This window comes from Heptranchias perlo, chromosome 7 (assembly GCF_035084215.1).
Source record: "Heptranchias perlo isolate sHepPer1 chromosome 7, sHepPer1.hap1, whole genome shotgun sequence".
NCBI classification, from domain to species: domain Eukaryota; kingdom Metazoa; phylum Chordata; class Chondrichthyes; order Hexanchiformes; family Hexanchidae; genus Heptranchias; species Heptranchias perlo.
In genome coordinates, this window is record NC_090331.1 from 15,752,058 (window position 1) to 15,774,900 (window position 22,843).

At 41.8% G+C, this 22,843-nt stretch overlaps 1 protein-coding gene across 1 annotated transcript in view; it reads right to left on the minus strand.

Annotated features, from left to right (window-relative positions):
- The window catches only part of LOC137323447 (contactin-associated protein-like 5), a 590,554-nt gene that overhangs the window by 446,475 nt on the left and 121,236 nt on the right, over positions 1–22,843 (minus strand). Inside the window, exon 4 of the mRNA XM_067986921.1 lies at positions 1,959–2,106. Coding sequence (XP_067843022.1) covers positions 1,959–2,106 — 148 coding nt within the window. The remainder of the gene's footprint in view (positions 1–1,958; positions 2,107–22,843) is intronic.

Consider the following 22,843-nt stretch of genomic DNA (forward strand, 5'->3'; position numbering starts at 1 on the left):
TATCTATGAAATATAATCTATGTTGCTTTTGTAGTAAACAACTAGTGCATACAAGGGAGAGGTTGCAGGGCTAAGATAGGTTGCTGGAGCGAGAGGAACCCTTTCTACTGTTTGACTGATCATCTATATTGTATAAATAAAGTCTGTTCCGTACACTCAACTGTCTAATGCTTTCTCGAAGCATGTTGCTAGAATGACAGAAAGAAGGAGGTTGAATCAACTATGCTTCCCTCATTACTGTGTACAATACCATCCAGGATATGTACATTGGCAAAGCCTGTAATACTCTCACCCCACAACCACCCCCCACCAAATGAATGGCTTGTTTCTTTAATCCTATTTTTGAAGTGCCTTGGATCATCTGTTTGCATTAAAGGCAATTTATAAATGCAAGTTGATCTTATTTTTACTAATGTCAATCATTACTTGGCTTCGTGGGTGGAATGCAATTGTCACTTTACTGGCCGTTATCATATCTTTTCCTGACCTTAACTGTAAATGGATCCAGCTCCTTAGGCACTGTCCCCCTCTCTTTCAAAACTTCCATCATAATTCACCTCCTCAAAAAAAACCACCTTTAACTCCTATGTCCTTACAAATTACTACCCCACCTCCATACACATTTTCCTCTCCAAAGCCTTCAAATGTCTCCCAGATCCAAGCTCATCGCTCCCACAACTCCGTGTTCAATCCCTCCTATCAGATTACGCACCTCGCACAGCACCAAAACCTCCCTAACCAAAATCACAAACAACATTCTCTGTAAGTATAACCATGATGCAGTTTAAAATAAATTTCACTTTCAACATACAATATTCAAAGTATGCCAATAGGAGGCTTTTTTCTGCATTATAAACTAAGGTAATGCACAAATTAAAAAATATATTTCTAAAAATATCTATAATTTAGAAATAAAGAAAAACTGTGAATTCTGGAAAACTGCAAAAAATAAAGCAGAAAATGCTCAGAATACACAGAAGCTCCGAAAGAGCAAAGACGGGTTAACCTTCTGGGTGGGACCTCATGTCAGAAAGGACAAAAGTTATCCACTTGAAAAATGAACCTGTCTTTTGTGTTTTTTCATGCTGACAACCCAGTGCATGCCCAGCATTCTGTGGAACTGTACACTGAATTGAAGTGAAAATTGGTCTGTACTCTGCGCTTCAGTGCTCCTCTGGGACTCGCAAAGCAAAGTCTGAGCCTCTGATGCCCTGGCTCCTTCCAACTCGAGAAACGGCTCCGAATACTGCACCCCCCCCCCCCCCCCAACCCCCCAACAAATTACCTTGGTGCCAGTGGGTGGCCTCCAGGCCGCATGATTTTTACCTGCCCACAGACAGCCAGCTGCCTCTTTCCATCCGTTTCTGGTGGATAGCTGGCTGGCGGGATGTAAATGAGGCCCGGGAATTAAAATTATCCGAGCCTCGAACTGATGACGTCGGGCCGGTTTGACACTCACTCCGCCCTGCCCCCGCGCCAGTACGAAACCCACTCCCAGCTGAAATCCTACCCCACAGAATCAGGCAAAATGTTGCTTTGTTTGAAATGATTTCAAAATAAATGCAAATTCCTTTTAAATGTGATAGCCACAAAGCTGTAAATAATGTGAAACCACAGATTGGAATTATTAGTTATTCTAATAAAAGTTTGCTTTCAAGATGAATTATCATAAATCCTTTACGTTTTATAACTATAGGCTCTTGCAGTAAAGCTGATAAAAATTCTGACTTAATTTTCACTGACCTTTATTATAAGACAGATCTCATCCTGTGTTGGTTGATGCAACCACTGTCTTTCAATTAACTTTTAATAAGATTATCCCCAGGACTGTTCATTTAAATTTTTACAGCATTAAACAACAAAATGTCAGTTGAAACGCTATGCTTACCCAGATGATAGCGGTATTTGAGAAATGCACTTTTAAAACAGAATCCTTTGCTTTGTTAGCTCGTACTTACTGTATGAACAGCCATAAACTTCAACTCTCATTCCTATTCTACCATGAGGGTTCCATTCAAGAGGAACAAAACGAAGGAGTCTTGCTTTAATGGAATGCTGCAATTTGTGCCGCACAACACCGTCCGCATTGGCGTTTCCTGTGAAAGCCTATGGAGGGAAAGGAAGAAAAAAAGAAATCAGAACAGGAAAGCAATAATGCCCAGTAACTGATTTAAGGGGAGCAAGTCCTGTATTAAACTATAACAGGAACTTGAAAGCTCCCTAGAAAAAAGGGGTTCTCCAAACTGCAGCGCATCGACCTAGTCCTGACAATTAGATCCTTGAAGCACAGGCAGCTTAGTCCTACGTGTGCTTATATTTCTTATTAACTGCTTTGTCCTGTGTGAATTAGGTGGGCCAGGAGTACTGGAATGAGGCTATTCTCAGCATTGTTACCTCAATGGTGGACAAATCCTAAACCAGTACACTGTTCAGATCAGCAGTTTGAGATACAGACAAATTAATGGGAACATGGATTTAAACTTTACATGTGGCCCCCAAAATTCCGTGGTACACACCTATGTGGCCCATCAAAACAAAGCATTTGAACAAAAAGAAAGAAATTGGATTTTTATAACGCCTTTCACAACCTGAGGAAGTCCCAAAGCGCTTTACAATTAATGATGTATTTTTTGAAGTGTAGTCACTGTTGTAATGTAGGAAACGCGGCAGCTAATTTGCTGCTTGTGCGAGCTTGCTGTGCACAATGTGATAATGACCAGGTAATCTGTGATGTTGGTTGAGGGATAAATATTGGCTGGGACACCGGGGAGAGCTCCCCTGCTCTTCTTCAATGGGATCGTTTACGTCTACCTGAGAGGGCAGATGGGGCCTCGGTTTAATGTCTCATCCGAAAAACAGCACCTCTGACAGTGCAGCACCCCCTCAGTACTGCACTGCAGTATCAGCCTGGATTAGGTGGAGGTCTCTGCTATAGAGTATCGTCCAATAATAAAAGATGATGCAACAGCAATGCTCAACAATGTTTTTTTAATCTTTCTCCAATTTTTGCTGTTGAAGGAAAATACTTGCTCCTGTGGGCATTTTGCCTTTTCGTCATTATCTATACAAAGTTTCAGTAACTGCATCTTTTAATAAATAATGCAGGATGGATTAGCTCAAATGAGAGCTCTCCTGAGATCAATTTGTAACATAAAAGGATGACTAACTTGTACAACACTGAGCTTTGCAGTTTTGAAGGTTCCCGAGTTCAATCCTGGTCAGTGCCATGTTAGCTGATTTTAGCTTACAATTGACCTTAGTATCCTCAGGTCTGGGGGAGGGAGAAGAGTCGGACAGGATTTCTTGGCCTAGAAATTGGGTCGCGCTACAGTGCACCTGGGCTAAGGAGGGAACAAGTCAGTCATGATTCCTGCTGCTGACCACTATCAGATGATTCCTACTGGCAAGTACTTTGGGATGTCTTGAGGTTGTGAAAGGCTCTATATAAATGCAAGCCTTTCAATATTTTTAAAAAATCAATAGAAATGAAAGTAGGGCAGCTTCTGTAACAGGCGACCGATCCGCAATGTCAGATTTACACCTTGACGGTAAGTTCAATATCCACCCCACCGTCCTTTTTTCCTCATGTGTTTTTTTCCTCCTCCTCTATTTGCTCGTTCTCTCTGGCCACAGGGCTACACATCATCATTTTTGAGTGTGGGGACGGGAGAATATAGCTACATGGTTAGGCAAGAACACCGTAAGTAGGAAAGGGAAAGAAGAAATGAATTTATTACAGCGGTTTATCACTTCTTGGAAATGTCTCAAGGCACTTCAGAATGAGTTACTTTGAAATGCAGTGACTGTTATGTAGACAAATGCAGGAGCCACTTTTTCAGAAATGATGACTGCTGTTAGGTTTGGAGGAAAATATCAGCTTTCTCTCTGCCTGTCTTCCCCGCCAGGGCGAGTAGATGCTTCTATAATAGAAAACATTCAGGGACTGACATAACTGGATTTAAATACAGGTAATAGAAAGCCAAATTAAATTACTCTCTTATATGGAGCAACACGCCCATCCCCTAGCCAAAACTACCCCCTCCCGCACCCCACCCTCACCCTCCCAGCCCTCCCGACCCTCACTGAAATGTTCACTTTAAGCTGTCATCTTTATCTTGACATTCCACGCAAAACTACAAATGTGGTGCATGTAATATCAAGTTGCTTCATTTTGTTTCTGTTTGTTTATGTCACTTATCTGCTTACATTAAATTTTAATTGCACAATCTTCATAAAAGCATTGTTGTACCAGCGTACACAAAATAACATGGCTTGCACAGCGAGCTATATAAATATCTAGAAAAGTGCCTAAGTATCAATGAAGAAAAATAATTTGCTGCTGCAGATAATACAATAGTACAGTTTTATAGAGTCTGGAATATTGTGCAAAAATTTCCATTTCCAGTGGATTTATATTACACCTAATTAGTGTACTGTGATTTATTCATGGTGATATATAACTATAATCAAGAAAGTGTTTGCAAAGGCTGTGATTTAACTCATATCTAATGTGTTCAGCTATTAATAAGATATTAAAGGTCATGTATAATCAGTTTATCTATGATTTATGTGGAACTTCGGTTATGATAATATTAAATGTATTCATCATAAAACAAGTGAATGAATGATGTGTTTTTTATTCTTTAATATAAGGCACTAACAGTTTGTACCAGGCAATGCTGTTGATTTTTCTTTTCATTCTTTTATATTTGTGCCTTACTTAATGCAACTTCAAAACAATTGGCTTTAAATTGTAGGCAATGCTCTGAAAAATGTCCGCTTTACTTTGGAAATTGATTCCAAGCCAGTTTAAAAATGAGCAATTTTCACTTGGTAAATAAAAAACAAATACACAATGCAATTGATTAGCAGCTCACCAATTTACAAACTGAAGTTTGAGGAGGGGAAAAAACATCAATTTTATTGCAGAGCTAATAAAAACTGCAGCTCATAAAACAGGAAAAACAGAAGCTCCTGTAAATACACAGCACTGGTATCTGAAAGAGAAAGATAGGCATGTTAACATTTCACGTCCAACCCTTCAGCAATATTCAATGTTAAGGAAGGGTTGCAACTGAAATGTAATCCCAGCTTTCTCTTTTAGATGACGATTGACTTTTTTGTGTATTTGCAGCATTTATGTCATATATCTGACATGTTATAGTATCTCCCTCACAGCAAGTTGTTTGAAGTGCTGTTTTATAAGAACTATATTATACCATGTAATGCAAAATATATTGGCCCGGAATTTGCTCTAAAAGTAACGGTGAGCTGCTCACTGTTATTTCAGTGCAAATGGTAGTGGAACTTCCAGCGACTGCACGTTAAACGTGGAAATCCAAAGTCCTTCTACCAGATCCCCTGCTCCTGCAGAAGCTTCGCAGGAAGGAGATTTCACCGGCTGACTCACCGCTCAAATGGCTGGAACGGCACAAAGTTGCTCTCCTGCCAAGCCATAAACCAATTATTTTCACCAGAAAAAGATGCATCCAGTTTTTTTAAGCTAACCAAAATTTAACGGTGTGGTGAGTCTTAATGACTCTCTGGTACTGAAAATTTACTTCTACAAGAGTGGAGTCTCATTCCTTCACATTTTAATTGTTGGACATTTTTTAAAAATTTAAAAAACATTTTTACTTTCTGTCTCCTATAACTCTGTCTCTTAATACAATCTTTCTTTCCCTCTCATTTTGCTAACTGTACCTGATTTGACATTTAATTCACTATTCTAACTTACACTTCCTGGTTCAGTCCTTGCGCAACTCATTAAAGATGCTTCAATCTGATTGGTTAAAAACATATTCAGTTCCTTGCCCTGTTCACACAGCTCACAGATGCCCGGGAGAGGACGCTGTTCCGATTTACAGCAAGTTGGTGCCCAAAAGCCCGTGGATAGTTTGTGGGTAAGTTTGAATCTAACGGGCGGCAGGCGCCGCTCATTTGTCGCTCAGTGCAAAATCCGGGCCATTATTCTGCTGCTAAGGTGAAGCCTTCCTTTTAACATCACAAAGTCTAATTGCTGTTGGCTAAACACAGGGCAAGTTCAAGAATTTAAATGCCCTTCTATATATATATATATATATATATATGGATTGACAGACTAACAGACAGAGTATACACTATTTGGCATGCTGAATCTTTTAAAAAGCTACAGTAATTATTTTGATTTATCCTGAGGGGGAAAGGAAACCTTTTAATAATAATAAAAGAGGAAAGAAGCTCTATCCACAGCTTGTATCTATACCTAGGACCATTGGCAACAGATCAAGGCTTAAGCCTAAATAGATTAATATAACTAATTGCCCTACTTTCACATTTCATACTTTCATAGTAGTTGTAGTTTCATAGTATGGTACCCCACAGACGGAGGCCATTTGTCCCATCGTGCCTGTGCCGGCTCTTTGAAAGAGCTATTCAGTTAGTCCCACTACCCTGCTCTTTCCCCATAGGCCTGTAAATTTTTTCCCTTCAAGTATTTATCCAATTCCATTTTGAAAGTTATTATTAAAGTTATTACAGGGCTATTGGGAAAGAACAGGGTAATGGGGCTAATTGGAAAGCTCTTTCAAAGAGCCGGCATAGGTACGATGGGCTGAATGGCCTCTTCCTGTGCTGTACCTACTATGAAATGATGCTATGATAAATCTGCTTCCACCACATTTTGAGGCAGTACATTCCAGATCATAACAACTCACCGTGTAAAAAAATGTTTCCTCATGTCATCTCTGCTTCTTTTGCCAATCATCTTAAATCTGTATCCTCTGGTTACCAACCTTTCTGCTACTGGAAACAGTTTCTCCTTATTTATTCTATCAAAACTGTTCATGATTTTGAACACCTCTATCAAATCTCCCCTTAACCTTCTCTGTTCTAAGGAGAACAACCCCAGCTTCTCCAGTCTCTCCACGTAACTGAGGTCCCTCATCCTTGGTACCATTCTAGTAAATCACTTCTGCACTCTCTCTAAGGACTTGACATCCTTCCTAAAATATGGTACCCAAAACTGAACACAATACTCCAGCTGAGGCCTAACCTGTGTTTTATAAAGGTTTAGTATAACTTCCTTCCTTTTGTACTCTGCGCATCTATTAATAAAGCCCAGGATCCCATAAGCTTTTTTAACAGCCTTCTCAACTTGTCCTGCCACCTTCAAAGATTTGTGTACGTATGCCCCCAGGTGTCTCTATTCCTGCACCCCCTTTAAAATTGTACCATTTAGTTTTTATTGCCTCTCCTCATTCTTCCTATCAAAATGTATCACTTCACACTTCTCTGCATTAAATTTAATCTGCCATATATCTGCCCATTTCACCAGTCTGTCTATGTCCTCCTGAAGTCTGTTACCATCCTCCACATTGTTTACTACATTTCCGAGTTTTGTATCATCAGCAAACTTTGAAATTATACCCTGTACACCCAAGTCCAGCTCATTAATATATATGAAAAAGAGCAGTGGTCCTTGTAAGAATATGGGTTTAAACAAGAATAGTCAAATATCCTGGCTCGCATAGCGCCAAAACATTTAGCAAGAGGGCGATGTTGAGGGGAATCGTGGTTTAGCATCTCCGTGAGAAAGACATCTTACAGAACAACCAAGAAGTCATTGAAAGAATGCTGAGGCATTTGAATGATGAAAACAGCTTGTAAGTCAAGAGATAAGAGATGTGGTTACTAAACGACCAACATACCTAAGTACTGATAGCATTGAAAGGCTACATAAACAATAAACATGGAAAAGCTGTGCAAAGGCATGAGTGGGTCTACACTCAGATAAAGGGATCCTACGCATGAAAGGGACAAACTGTTGACGCAGCAGAGATAAAGGATGAGGTAGCCACGTTTACATTTTACGGCTCATCTCTGGTTGTTTAACACAGAGTCAGCTTGGGAGGGGCGGGGTGATTTATAACCAGGAGATAAGGAGAAAGATGCTTACGTACAGAACATAATAGCCAAATACTATAAAGATAGGGCATGCTCCCTCCCAAAGGTTAGAGCTCTCGAGAGGACAGTCAGATGTCCACTGCCCCAAGCCATCACAGAGGTCAGATCTGATCAATCTGAGTCCACGTGCAAACCAGAATGTATTAATTGTTTGTCATTTAACGTAATCTGAAGACAATTGTAAATACTGTTGTGAGTCAATCTATTAAAGATTGTTGTTTAATAACCACTCGGGCCCGAATCACGTACGTAAGTTATTGTTAAAGGGTTAACAACCCGTTGTTACGCCAGTAACGACGAAAATCTGTTAACAGTCCTAATGCCGACCCCTGGGGACACCACTGTATACTTCCCTCCAGTCTGATAAACAATTGTTCACCACTTCTCTCTGCTTTCTGTCCCATAGCCAATTTTGTATTCACGCTGCCATTGTCCCTTTAATCCCATGGACTTTAATTTTGCTAACAAGTCTGTTATGTGGTACTTTATCAATTGCCTATTGAAAGTCCATATACACATCAACAATATCAACCCTCTCTGTTACTTCATCAAAGAACTCAATTAAGTTAGTCAAACACGATTTTTCCTTTAACAAATCTGAGCAGACTTTCAATTATTAGCCCATACTTTTCCAAGTGCCAATTAATTTTGTCCTGGATTACTGTCTCTAAATGTTTTCCCCACCACCAACGTTAGGCTGACTGGCCTGTAATTGCCGGGTTTATCCCGCCCCCCTTTTTTGAACAGGGGTGTTACATTTGCAATCCTCGAGTCCTCTGGCCTGGCCCCCATATCTAAGGAGGACTAGTAGATTGTGGCCGGAGCCTCCACAATTTCCACCCTTATTTCCCTCAGGAACCTAGGATGCATCCCATCTGGACCGGGTGACTTTTCTACCTTGAGTACTGCCAAACTTTCAAGTACCTCCTCTTTATCTATTTTTATCCTATCCAATATTGCTACTACCTCCTCCTTTACTGCTACATTTGTAGCACCCTCTTCTCTAGTGAAGACCAATGCAAAGTATTCATTTAGTACCTCAGCCATTTCCTATGCCTCCTCAAGAAGATCTCCTTTTTTGTCCCTAGTCAGCCCCACCCTTCCTTTGACTACCCTTTTACTAGATATAAGTTTATAAAAGACTTTTGGGTTCCCTTTTATGTTAGTTGTTAATCCATTCTCATACTCTCTCTTTGCCCCTCTTTTAGATCTCCTCTGTACTTTTGTATTCAGCTTGGTTCTCTACTGTATTATGAACTTTACATTTGTCATAAGCCTCCTTTTTCAGTTGCATTTTTAATCTCTATATCTTTAGTCATCCAGTGAGCTTTGGATGTCCTTCCTTTCCCCTTTGCGGGAATGTGTCTACTCTGTAGCCGAACTATCTCCTCCTTGAAGGCCTCCCAATTACTGTTTTTGTCTACCAATTTATAATTCCAATCCAACTGGGCAAGATCCCTTTTTAACTCACTGCAATTAGCCCTCACCCAGTTAAGTACTTTTATTCTTCCTCAAAAACCTGGAGATGATGTAAATATCTTAGCATCCCTACAGGTACAAATGTTATAATTAAACCTTAATATTGACAATGCAGCATAGTGCAATGCCTTAGAAATTAACATCAAATGGATTTCAAAGGGAGTTGTACAGATTTTCTGCTATTTACTTCCAAAGCCTGGGGAAAATGATTAATAACTTTGCTGGGTTCCTTGGTTGAGTATGTGGTAGCTTGATTGGATTACTATTAGCAGAGAGATATTCAATTCTATCCATGCAGTTCATGCTGATGTTAATCCTGGCTTTCTCTACATGTAATAGTGAAATCTTTAGTGCACACTTTACATGGAAAGAACTGATTTTACTCCATACCAGATTTCTGGTGTAAAATCAAATTGAAAAACTCTACAACACAGATAACATTTTATTTTATTAATTTTGCCAAGTATGTTTTATTTGGAATCTTCATTCTGTAGGTAACCATACAGAATTAATCATTTTTAAAAAAAAGTTACCTAAATATGAAAAGCTAAGGTACTTTTATGATATACAGCTGCTGTTAAATTTGATTTTTCATTTGCATTGTACATCACAGTTTATTGGGACTGCCCATGTTGATAAATGCATAACGGTAAAATCAATATAAATTTCTGTAGAAGCACATTTTAGGCGTTAAGAGCTCGATTTAGCTGTCAGTGGGCATCATGGATTTACTTCCACAGATAAACTGCTACTATCATAGTCAAAGATTTTTTTTATTCATTCATGGGATGTGGGCGCGCTGGCAGGGCCAGCATTTATTGCCCATCCCTAATTGCCCTTGAGAAGGTGGTGATGAGCTGCCTTCTTGAACCGATGCAGTCCGTGTGGTGATGGTTCTCCCACAGTGCTGTTAGGTAGGGAGTTCCAGGATTTTGACCCAGCGACGATGAAGGAACGGCGATATATTTCCAAGTCGGGATGGTGTGTGACTTGGAGGGGAACGTACAGGTGTCGTTCCCATGTGCCTGCTGCCCTTGTCCTTCTGGGTGGTAGAGGTTGCGGGTTTAGGACGTACTGTCGAAGAAGCCTTGGCGAGATGCTGCAGTGCATCCCATAGATGGTACTCTCTGCAACCACGGTGCGCTGGTGGTGAAGGGTGTGAATGTTTATGGTGGTGGATGGGGTGCCAATCAAGCGAGCTGCTTTGTCCTGGATGGTGTCGAACTTCTTGAGTGTTGTTGGAGCTGCACTCATCCAAGAAAGTGGAGAGTATTCCATCACACTCCTGATTTGTGCCTTGTAGATGGTGGAAAGGCTTTGGGGAGTCAGGAGGTGAGTCACTCACCACAGAATACCCAGCCTCTGACCTGCTCTTGTAGACACAGTATTTATGTGGCTGGTCCAATTAATTTCTGGTCAATGGTGACCCCCAGGATGTTAATGGTGGGGGATTCAGCGATGGTAATGCCATTGAATGTCAATGGGAGGTGGTTAGACTCTCTCTTGTTGGAGATGGTCATTGCCTGGCACTTGCCTGGCGCGAATGTTACTTGCCACTTATCAGCCCAAGCCTGGATGTTGACCAGGTCTTGCTGCATGCGGGCACGGACTGCTTCATTATCTGAAGGGTTGCTGTATTTTAAAACTGTTAGCAGTAAATCATTTTATTTTAATATAGGAATTTCTCACCAGCAATACTTGGGCATCATAATACTTGAAATGCTCCATACCAACATAACGATTTGGGCTTCTTTTCTCGTCCAAATTGTCATTGAGATTTAAAATGGGTAGTTAGTCATTTCCTCCACCCTCCATCTGGACTTAACACACTTCTCCCACGCAGACATTTCTGCCTGTAGGGGTACAACTGCGGAGATCAGGTGAATTAATTCCAAATTATCAAAACTAATTTCAGAATCGACACTCCTGGAAAAAAATGAGTTTTAAGACCCATGCAAGCTGTATTTTCTCATTAGATGGGAAGTAACGAATGGCAGGGAGACATTACAAGGCAGTAATCTCATCTCTCAGCCTACACAACAGCTCAAACTACGAGAGCTAAGCTTTGAGTGCTTCATAACTGTCATCTGAAACGAGACATGAGATTGCAACCTTGAAATAACTCCCATGCATCTTTTTTTTTTCCTAGTATATATATATACAATATAAATATTGTGGTGTTCAAGGAGGTAGCTTTATTCTGACTTTGGATCAATTCTTCTGCAGGCAAGTGAAGCAATTCGCGAAGGACTCTGACAGCCAGTACAATCCAGTTAAATGACACACGATGATCTCCTCAATGAAGGATTACTAGTTGCGCTGCGATATCAGCACTTTTAGAAAATGACAAACAGCACTCAATTACAAGAAAACATTATGGCCACTACCTGTAGCCTTTACATTTAGGGCTGGATTTTCTTTTGATTTGCTGCCTATTGTTGGGCAGTTTTGGGGCACTGAACAAAGTAAAATGAGGCGATAAGGCCCAATACCTCAAATTCGTCACTAAAAAAAACTGCACCAAAATTGTCCTCTGACAAAAACAATGCCTGCCGAGAGCTCTTCTTGCCATGTTTGAATGGGTCATTGGCATGGCTAACTCTCCTGCTCCATTTTTCCCAATTTTAACTCTAAGTGCAACGCTAATGATATGAGTAGCAGAGTGGTATGCCTGAGGTGGATACCATACTGAGAGGAGGATATTTTGTTTGCTGAAGGTTTGTCTTACACTATCTGCACATCGACTTTAGTTGATGGAGGTTCGATTAAGACTTTTACTGCCCTGTTCAGCCAGCTCTGCAGAAAATACCATTAAGCACTGGGGACATGGATTTCCCAATGGGAATCTCTTTATTCCTATGGTTTGTGGGGAAGGATGATGAGGAGATGAAAAACGCTAGATTGGAGGAATGGCAAGTGAAGCATCACAGAAGACATTTGGCATTCGATTAGGTGCCACACAAAAGGTTGTTACAGAAGATAAGGACTCATGGGGTTGGGGATAATATATTAGTATGGATAGAGGATTGGTTAACAGAGAGAAAACAGAGAGTAGGAATAAACGGGTCATTTTCAGGTTGGCACGTTGTAATAGTGGAGTGCCTCAAGGATCAGTGCTTGGGCCTCAGCTATTTACAATCTATATTAATGTATTGGATGAAGGGACTGAGTGTAATGCATCCAAGTTTGCTGACAATACAAAGCTAGGAGGGAAAGTAAGCTGTGAGGAAGATACAAAGAATCTGCAAAGGGATATAGACAAGTTAAGTGAGTGGGCAAGAACATGGCTGATGGAGTATAAAGTGGGGAAATGTGAGGTTATTCACTTTGGTAGGAAGAATAGAAAAACAGAATATTTTTTAAATGGTGAAAAACTATTAAATGTTGGTGTTCAGAGGGATTTGGGTGTCCTTGTACATGAAACACAGAAAGTTAACATGCAGGTACAGCAAGCAATTAGGAAGGCAAATGGTATGTTGGCCTTTATTGTGAGGGGTTAGAGTACAAGAGTAAGGAAGTCTTGCTACAATGTACAGAGCTTTGGTGAGACCACACCTGAAGTACTGCATACAGTTTTGGTCTCCTTATCTAAGGAAGGATATACTTGCCTTAGAGGCAGTGCAACGAAGGTTCACTAGGTTGATTCCTGGGAAGAGAGGATGTCCTATGAGGAGAGATTGCTTAGAATGGGCCTATATTCTCTGGCATTTAGAAGAATGAGGGGTGACCTCATTGAAACGTATAAAATTCTTAGAGGGCTTGACAAGGTAGATGCTGAGAGGCTGTTTTCCATGACTGGAGAGTCCAGAACTAGGGGGCATAGTCTCAGGATAAGGGGTCGACCGTCTAGGACTGAGATGAGGAGGAATTTTTTCACTCAAAGGGTTGTGAATCTTTGGAATTGTCTACCCCAGACAGCTGTGGATGCTGAGTTGTTGAGTATATTCAAGGCTGACATCGATAGGTTTTTGGACTCTCAGGGAATCAAGGGGTATGGGGGTCGGGCGGGAAAGTGGAATTGAGGTCGAAGTTCAGCCATGATCTTATTGAATGACGGAACAAGCTCGAGGTGCCATATGGCCTGCTCCTGCTCTTATTTCTTATTTATTCCGTACAAGTAGATAACCACTCACCCGGGTTTACAGAGCAAGATAGTCTTACTTAAGAATTTTCTGCATGGGGGGCAATTGGGGAAATATGTTAACTGCTGGATGAAGACCTGCAGCCCTTTCCACCAGAAGAACAGCATTGTCTGTAACAGCCACCACTACCCTGAACCTGTTTGCAACTGAACCCTTCCTGGCAGCATTGCTGACCTTTGCCACATTAGTCAGACAACAGCTCACCACTGCATAAAGAAACTGACTGATGCTCTCATCAAGTACACCAAGCATTTCAAATTCTTCCCAATGGAATGACAGAAACAATGATGGAGTACTATTCAGTTTTACAGAGTTCCAACTGGTGACATGAAAGCCTGGTTGTCAGCTCCCTCAATTTCTAGTACAGGAACGGCTTTTATATGAACCGTCTGGGCAAATCTGGTGGAGTCCAACAAAGGTCTCCAGAATCATTGTAGCTTTCTGCCTATTATATAACATCACAATGAAGAAAGGCTTTCTGCTTCCTGAAGCTGAAGAGAATGATGATGGAGGGATAGACCCCTGTCCACCCAGCATGAGTAGAGTGCACAGAAAAGGAAGGATGTGGAACAGGGCGGCCGATACTCAGAGAAAGGAGGACACAACTTACAGGCAAATGCTTTCAATGAAGCTAACATACCAAATGAAGTCACTTTACATCTGCCTGATCTCTCGCCACACTCTCACAAAGCCCATCAGTGCCAAACAATCCTGCCTATTTCCTTTGTCAGAAAGAATGCTACCTCTCGCCTGCCATTATCCAGCTTCGACAAGTTGCAAGCAAATGCAGGAATGAACTCAGAACTCTTAAGTGGCCAAGCAGAACAATGTTCACCAAAAGATGCTAAAAAAGCTATTCATCCTATGTACAACTACTTCGCAACACTGAATCTACTCTTGTGACACATGTTTTCCTTCATATGAGCACATGCACCCCATGATGACGAGAGGTGCAGGGTCATAGTCCTTTTAAATTAATTATACTTCAAGACCGAACAAGTTGTGAATTAATATGGTGGTTGAATTTCCTACATTACAACAGTAACTACACTACAAAAGTACCTCATTGACTGTAAAGTGCTTTGGGGCATGAGGTCTTGAACGACGCTATATAAATGCAAGTCTTTCATTTTTTTTCTTTTGTGTGCTTGCAGAGACTTCTCTTTGCACGTTTAAGTTTTTCATACCCAGCTGATGGCAGAGAAAGAGTAGGAGAGGTAAGGAGGTGAATGAAGCCTCTGTCATTGGTACAGGATGTGAATTGGCAACAGTGCCTTGACTTATTTTGGCCATCATTGTGAGGTCAACCTCATCCTGCACTGTGTGGCAGTTCTTGGGGTGGTGGAGATTCTACTGAGTGCTTCAGCAAACTCATTCCATCGCGCCCTCTTATAGGTTTCCTGCCCGTGGCGCCCAATAGTCATAGTATCGTTGTAGCTACAACACAGGTGGAGGCCATTCGGCCTATCGTGCCTGTACTGGCTTTTTGAATCCCTTTTAGCCCTTACTTCAGCCCTTACTTCATCCATAGGTGTATTAGAGAATCTGGAAGCCTGTCCTGCTGCTGATCCCTCACCCCCAAGGCTGATGCTCATTCATACACCTTGTGCTTGCATTTCCTGCTGTTGAAAAATTGATCTCTTTAAAAATCTCTCTTTAACAAGCAGCAGACCTTTAAAGGCTGCAACAGCATTCTATTTCCCTCATTCCAAGTGGCAGTAACCCAATGAGGAATGGTATTAATGCTCCTTACCTGCCCTTCTTTGACAATGTGAACCACAGGAGGAAAGTTCAACGAGTTAAGAAAATAAGAACATAAGAAATAGGAGCAGGAGTAGGCCATCCGGCCCCTCGAGCCTGCTCCGCCATTCAATAAGATCATGGCTGATCTTCTACCTCAACGCCATTTTCCTGCACCATCCCCATATCCCTTGATGCTTTTAATATCTACAAATCTATCGATCTCTTTTTTGAATGTACTCAATGATTGAGCCTCACAGCCCTCTGAGGTGGAACATTCCAAAGATTCACCACCCTTTGGGTAAAGAAAGTTCTCCTCATCTCGGTCCTAAATGACCTACCCCTTATTCTGAGACTGTGACCCCTGGATCTAGACTCCCCAGCCAGGAGAAACATCCTCCTTGCATCTACCCTGTCGAGCCCTGTAAGAATTTTGTATGTTTCAATGAGATCACCTCTCATTCTTCCAAACTCTAGAGAATACAGGCCTAGTCTATTCAATCTCTCCTCACACGACAATCCCGCCATCCCAGGAATCAGTCTGGTGAACCTGCGTTGCACTCCCTCTATGACAAGTATATCCTTTCTTAGGTAAGGAGACCAAAACTGTACACAATACTCCAGGTGCGGTCTCACCAAGGTCCTGGAGTGCAGTGTAAAGCTTAGCCGCCAACCTGTTCTGTCCCTTTAAAGCCACTACTCATTCTGTGGAAGTGGGAAGTTTGCAGGTTGCCTGATGCTTGTGAATTCCTGGTTCCAGGTCAAACAGCATGACCTTGTTTCACTACATTTTACACTTTTGACATTGAAGTATAAAGTCTGACATACACTTTCAAAAGCTTTGTATGAATAGATATGCCTGCTTAAAACTTGGACAGTACCCAATATGGATGGAAAAGTTTCTTAAACATTGTTTAGTTATTTAATTATCTTTTCTCTAGAAAAGAGGAGGCTGAGGGGTAACCTAATAGAGGTCTTTAAAATTATGAAGGGGTTTGCACTTGGATACAGAAAAGGCTATGGGCCCCGACAACATCCCAGCTGTAGTGCTGAAGACTTGTGCTCCAGAACTAGCCGCGCCTCTAGCCAAACTGGTCCAGTACAGCTACAACACTGGCATCTACCCGACAATGTGGAAAATTGCCCAGGTATGTCCTGTCCACAAAAAGCAGGACAAATGCAATCCAGCAAATTACTGCCCCATCAGTCTACTCACAATCATCAGAGAAGTGATGGAAGGTGTCATCGACAGTGCTATCAAGCGGCACTTACTCACCAATAACCTGCTCACCGATGCTCAGTTTGGGTTCTGCCAGGACCACTCAGCTCCAGACCTCATTACAGCCTTGGTCCAAACATGGACAAAAGAGCTGAATTCCTGAGGTGAGGTGAGAGTGACTGCCCTTGACATCAAGGCAGCATTTGACCGAGTGTGGCACCAAGGAGCCCTAGTAAAATTGAAGTCAATGGGAATCAGGGGGAAAACTCTCCAGTGGCTGGAGTCATACCTAGCACAAAGGAAGATGGTAGTGGTTGTTGGACGCCAATCATCTCAGCCCCAGGACATTGCTGCAGGAGTTCCTCAGGGCAGTGTCCTAGGCCCAACCATCTTCAACTGCTTCATCAGTGACCTTCCCTCCATCATAAAGTCAGAAATGGGGATGTTCGCTGATGATTGCACAGTGTTCAGTTCCATTCGCAATCCCTCAGATAATGAAGCAATCTGTGCCCACATGCAGCAAGACCTGGACAACATCCAGGCTTGGGCTGATAAGTAGCAAGTAACATTCGCGCCGGACAAGAGCCAGGCCTTCTCCAACAAGAAAGAGTCTAATCACCTCCCCTCGGCATTCAACGGCATTACCATCGCCGAATCCCCCACCATCAACATCCTGGGGGTCACCACTGACCAGAAACTTAACTGGACTAGTCACATAAATACTGTGGCTACAAGAGCAGGTCAGAGGCTGGGTATTCTGTGGCGAGTGACTCAACTCCTGACTCCCCAAAGCCTTTCCACCATCTATAAGGCACAAGTCAGCAATGTGATGGAATACTCTCCACTTGCCTGGATGAGTGCAGCTCCAACAACACTCAAGAGGCTCGACACCATCCAGGACAAAGCACCCCTCTTGATCGGCACCCCATTCACCACCATAAACATTCACTCCCTTCACCAGCGGCGCACTGTGGCTGCAGTGTGTACTATCCACAGGATGCACTGCAGCAACTCGCCAAGGCTTGTTCAACAGCACCTCCCAAACCCGCGACCTTAACCACCTAGAAGGACAAGGGCATCAGGCACATGTGAACAACACCACCTGCACGTTCACCTCCAAGTCACACACCATCCCGACTTGAAAATATATCGCCGTTCCTTCATCGTCGCTGGGTCAAAATCCTGGAACTTCCTACCTAACAGCACTGTGGGAGAACCTTCACCACACGGACTGCAGCAGTTCAAGAAAGGGGCTCACCACCACCTTCTCAAGGGCTATTAGGGATGGGCAATAAATGCCAGCCTCGCCAGTGACGCCCACATCCCATGAACAAATAAAAAAAACTTGTGGGGAAGTCCAAAACTAGGAGCCATAAATCTGAGATAGTCACTAATAAATCGAATAAAGAATTCAGGAGAAACTACTTTACCCTGAGAGTGATTAGAATGTGGAACTTGGTATCACACGAAGTAGTTGAGGCGAATAGATTAGATGCATTTTAGGGGAAACTAGATAAGCACATGAAAGACAATGGAATAGAAGGATTTGCTGAAAGGGTTAGAAGAGGGGTGGGAGAGGCTCATGTGGTGCATTAACACCAGCATGGATCAGTTGGGCTTAATGGTCTGTTTTTGTGCTGTAAATTCTATGGAACATGTAATAGGGAATTGTCCAATATTAAGAATCAAGCCTTGATTTTAACGGCCAGCACCAGGTGAGAACAGGGCGTGCAGGGGATTAAAAACGCCCTACTAACTGGATCCATGCTGTACACGAGCAATGTGCGAAGCCCTCACCCCAGGCCTCATTGACATTCAATAACCGGGGTCTGATGATGTATCCCGACCTCACCAGGCACCAAGGAACCGTGGGCCAAGAAAAGGGCCGAAAAAGTTAGTTACTTTTATTTCATTAAAGAAAGTTTTCCTTCAAAAGGTCATGTGGTGCCAAACACTGATGTACCAGTGCATTATGATACAGATTTATACCCCTGATTCTCCATCTGGTAAATTTCTCTTTTTCAGATGAGCTGTTAAAGATTACATTAAACAAAGGCAAGTGCATCCCTCAGAGGGAGGGAAAATCAGACCAAGCTTGCCTAGCCTGTCTCACAACTCAGAGAGACAACTATAGAACAGCAGGGTATAAAAAGGTGAAAAAGAATGGACATAAAAAAGAATACATCTTTTTTTATTATCTATCTACAGGGCTAATTCCACACTCCCAGTGTAGAGCTCTGCTTGGTGGAAGTGCAGATTGGAGAATCTTAGCTACAATATTGTAGCTCAATCTCCTTCCCTCACTTCCTTTAAGCACGGCTTCCCTGCTCGGAGCAGGGATTTGAGAAATAAATTCTTAGATATATTTTTTAAAACATTATGATTTCATTAAGGCCAAATCCTTTTCTGTTTAATTCAGAATAATTCAGAATAATGTTTTTGTTGCAATCAGTGATTTGTAATTTAGCACCATTTGCATTCCTCATAATTATACACCCAAATAAGCGCTTACTCTGCCCTGCTTTCACCAATTATCAATTGGATGAGAGTGGAATACAAGAGTTTAGCTTTTTCAAATATTGGGCCAAATCTTGCTGGAGTGAGGCATCTCGCAGTGTGCACCGTTAATTAGACTATTTCCTGCAGCCATCAGCTCGAATATAATTTGCTCCGTAACATGCTGGAAGTGCGAGCTGATAACGGCCCTGCGTGGGCAACAGGGCATCTGGGACCTTAGTGAACGATGGGACCAACAGTGTATCTCTTTAACCAATGAGACTTAAGGATTGAGAAACAAACAGAGGAACAACAGAGAAGGAGGGTGAATTAGAATCAGGTACAGAAATAATGAGAGGGAAAGAAAGATCGGATTAAGAGAGAGAGTAAAAAGAGACAGAAAGGAAAAGTAAGAAAAAAAATGTAAACATGTAAAATTTGAATTTTTTAAAATCGCCTAAGAATAATTTACTACATGCAGGAAAGAGACTCACAGTTTAAATTGTTCCCTTTCTGGGCCGAAGAGATTGATTGGCATTGCATTAATAATTATCATGTTGTTAAAAGGGTACTTACGCTGTTAATTATGAGTCCTAACTTTCTGCAGTGAGTTTGATGGGCAATTAATGTGCAAATCCAGCAAGTTCTTAAAAATAACAGGGAGGCTAAGAGCGAGATGATGTTTGTGCGAAGCAAACGGTGGAGCGGCTAAATTGACTTGTAAGTTCTGGAGATTAGTAACTCATGGTGTATCTCTTCTTGTCCTGAACTTGCTGGCCAATTTGCACGTTAGTAACTGCATGTTAGTAACTGCATGTGTCGTGAACTCAGTTCGATCATAGCTGCTCTGTACCTCAACTCCATTTACCCGCTTTTGCTCCATATCCCTTAATACCCCGACCAAACGAAAATCTCTCGATCTCAGATTTGAAAATTTCAATTGAACCCCACCATCCACAGCTTTTTGATGGAAGAGAGTTGTAGATTTCCACAACCCTTTGCATGAAAAAGTGCTTCCCGATTTCGCTCCTAAATGGCCTAGCTCTAATTTTAAGATTATGCCCTTTTTGTTTAAGATTTCCCCCCATTTGGGTCCTGACACTGAAAGGACACTATAATGACCAAGTGTACCAACCTGTCCCCAGAAAAGGTTTTAGTTTTGTTTAAAAGAACTACTCTGGCAAATAATACGAGGGCAGAGTTCTAAGGAGGGGGTTTCAAAATAATTCTGCGTGCTGGACGCTTCCATCTGTTCTGCTATCAAATGTTGTAAATACAGAAATATAATATTGGAACTGGAGGATAGCATTTTGGCCAATCCAGCAAAAATGATGAAAAAAAAATCCCACAAAAGTAAGTCAAATCACCTTGATCTGTTGTTTAAATTATGCATCAGATGCTCTGAACGTACACAGTCAATCAAAGATAAATACAACACTGCAACGACTGACTGTCAAGGGATAAAACTCAAGCATTTTGAAGATATGGCAGATGAATAACCCAACAGCAAATATTTGACTACAGAGTTTGAAAAACAGATGAATCTTGCAAAAACCAGTTCAGGAGAATTAGGGATTCCATCCCTTCTCTGAAAGTTGTAAACAATTTTACAACACCAAGTTATAGTCCAGCAATTTTATTTTAAATTCACAAGCTTTCGGAGGCTTCCCCCTTCGTCAGGTGAACGATGTGAAAATAGCAGATGTATGTTACCAGAGGGAAAATTAATAATTGTTCCCCTGAATCTATTCACAGAGAGCAAATTCTTATGACATGGTGATGATTATTCTATGCCAGAAGTATAAATAGGCGCATTAAATAGTTAAGTAGGGATTCATCACCTATTGTATCCATAGTACCAATACTATCCAGGCCCGATGCTAAAGCATCCAAAGTGAGTGCACCTGACCACATATCTTTCAACATTTAAGTTTACAAGTTACGCTAGATTATTCAAAAGGGAACCTTCTATGGATCTGGTTTTATATTGGTGGGTGATCCAGTTTATGTTTTGTTCTATGCTATAGATTTCTGGGCCCATTATTCCTCACATGGTGCATTTTGGAAAGGTACAAAGCAAAAGCTTTGTCCTTCCTTTTGGCAGGGGAATTGGGGGTAGCTTTACCCCTGCGAAGTCTGGTCATCAGAGGTAAGTAGTCAGGCAGTGAGAAGTTTTATATATTTAGATTTTGGTGGAATTCTGTAGGCACAACAAAGACTAGTGAATAATTATGGTGAATCCCTTTCCTGATATGTTCTCAATAGTTTTCTCTAGTGGGAGTAATCTGGATCTGTCCGCTATGGGAATACTCTGGATCTGCCTGCTATGGCGAAGCTTTGTATCTGTCCAATAGAATACATGCAAGAGCAACGCAGGGGTAAAGCTACCCCCAATTTCCCTGCCAAAAGGAAGGACAAAGCTTTTGCTTTGCACCTCTCCAAAATGCACCATGTGAGGAATAATGGGCCCAGAAATCTATAGCATAGAACTGAAGCCCCAGTACACCATACTATCAAGTCATACCTCTATTCATTTTTTAAAAGTAGCAAGGAGCATTTGCCCCTACTGCCCCTCCCTGCTGCTGGAGGAAAATATTAGCATTGGAAGATCTTAACCGTTTATTGTATTTGGTGAGTACTAACATAAGTCTCTTGATGATCACTCCCCCATTTAAATCAAAAGAATTTTCATTCAGGGAGTAGTTATCAGCAATCATTTCTAGTACTGCAGCAAGAATGTAACAAGTAGCATTGGGTTTCATAGTGCAGTTGCTATGGTACTGGATTAGTAACTCAGAAGTCAAAACTTCAAATCCTACCATGACAAATTGTGAAATTAAATGTGTGGGCTTAGCACTATGTTGTTAAAATCCTAATTCCTTCAGGGGAAGGGAACTTGCAACCCCTAACAAGTCACTCGGTTCCGCACTCACTACTCTCAAGAAAAAGGGCCACCACCTTCTCAGAGCAACTAGAGATAGCCACTGTCAGCCACATACTGAGAACAAATAACAGCAAGAGCTATTTTCAAAGTGCCAAAGAGAAAACTGAATGATATATGCAGGAGACTCTGTATCCTCACTGTGGTGCAATGACGTGAGCAGATAATCCAAGCTGACACTCCAGTGCAGTACTGAGGGAATGCTGCATTGTTGGAGGAGCAGTCTTTCGGATGAGACATTGAACCAAGGCTCCGTCTGCCCTCTTAGGTGGACGTTTAAGATCCAATGGCACTATTCCGAATAAGAGCGGAGGAGTTCTCCCCGGTTTTCTGGCCAATTTTTATCCCTCAACCAACACCACTATAACAGATTATCGGGTCATTATCACATTGCTGTTTGTGGGACCTTGCTGTGGTGCAAATTGGCTGCCGCGTTTCCCTACATTGCAACAGTGTCTGTACTTCATTGACTGTAAAGCGGTTTGGGATGTCCTGAGGTCGTGAAAGGTGCTCTATTAAAGCAAGCTCTGTCCTTTCTCTGATGAACATTCACCACACTATCTCTCACTCTAACTCATTCTTTGTCAAGACCATAGAACTCCTTATCCCAACCCAGTCTCCCATTCCTTCTACAATCGACAGATTTGTAATTCTCAGCTTAGGGTCACCTAACCACTATTCCTGGAATTATCATATTTTCTCCTTCACTGGGCTTCTTCAAAAGCAAAAACAAAATTCTGGTATGGGAGCGCCTGCCCCCCGGTAGCTAAGTGGGTAACTACACCATGTAATGTGGTACTAAGCCAGGCAGACGAGAAGGTCTCAGGTTTGATCCCAGACTGTGTTTTGTTAGTCTCAGCCAAGGCAGCAGGTGGGGTACTA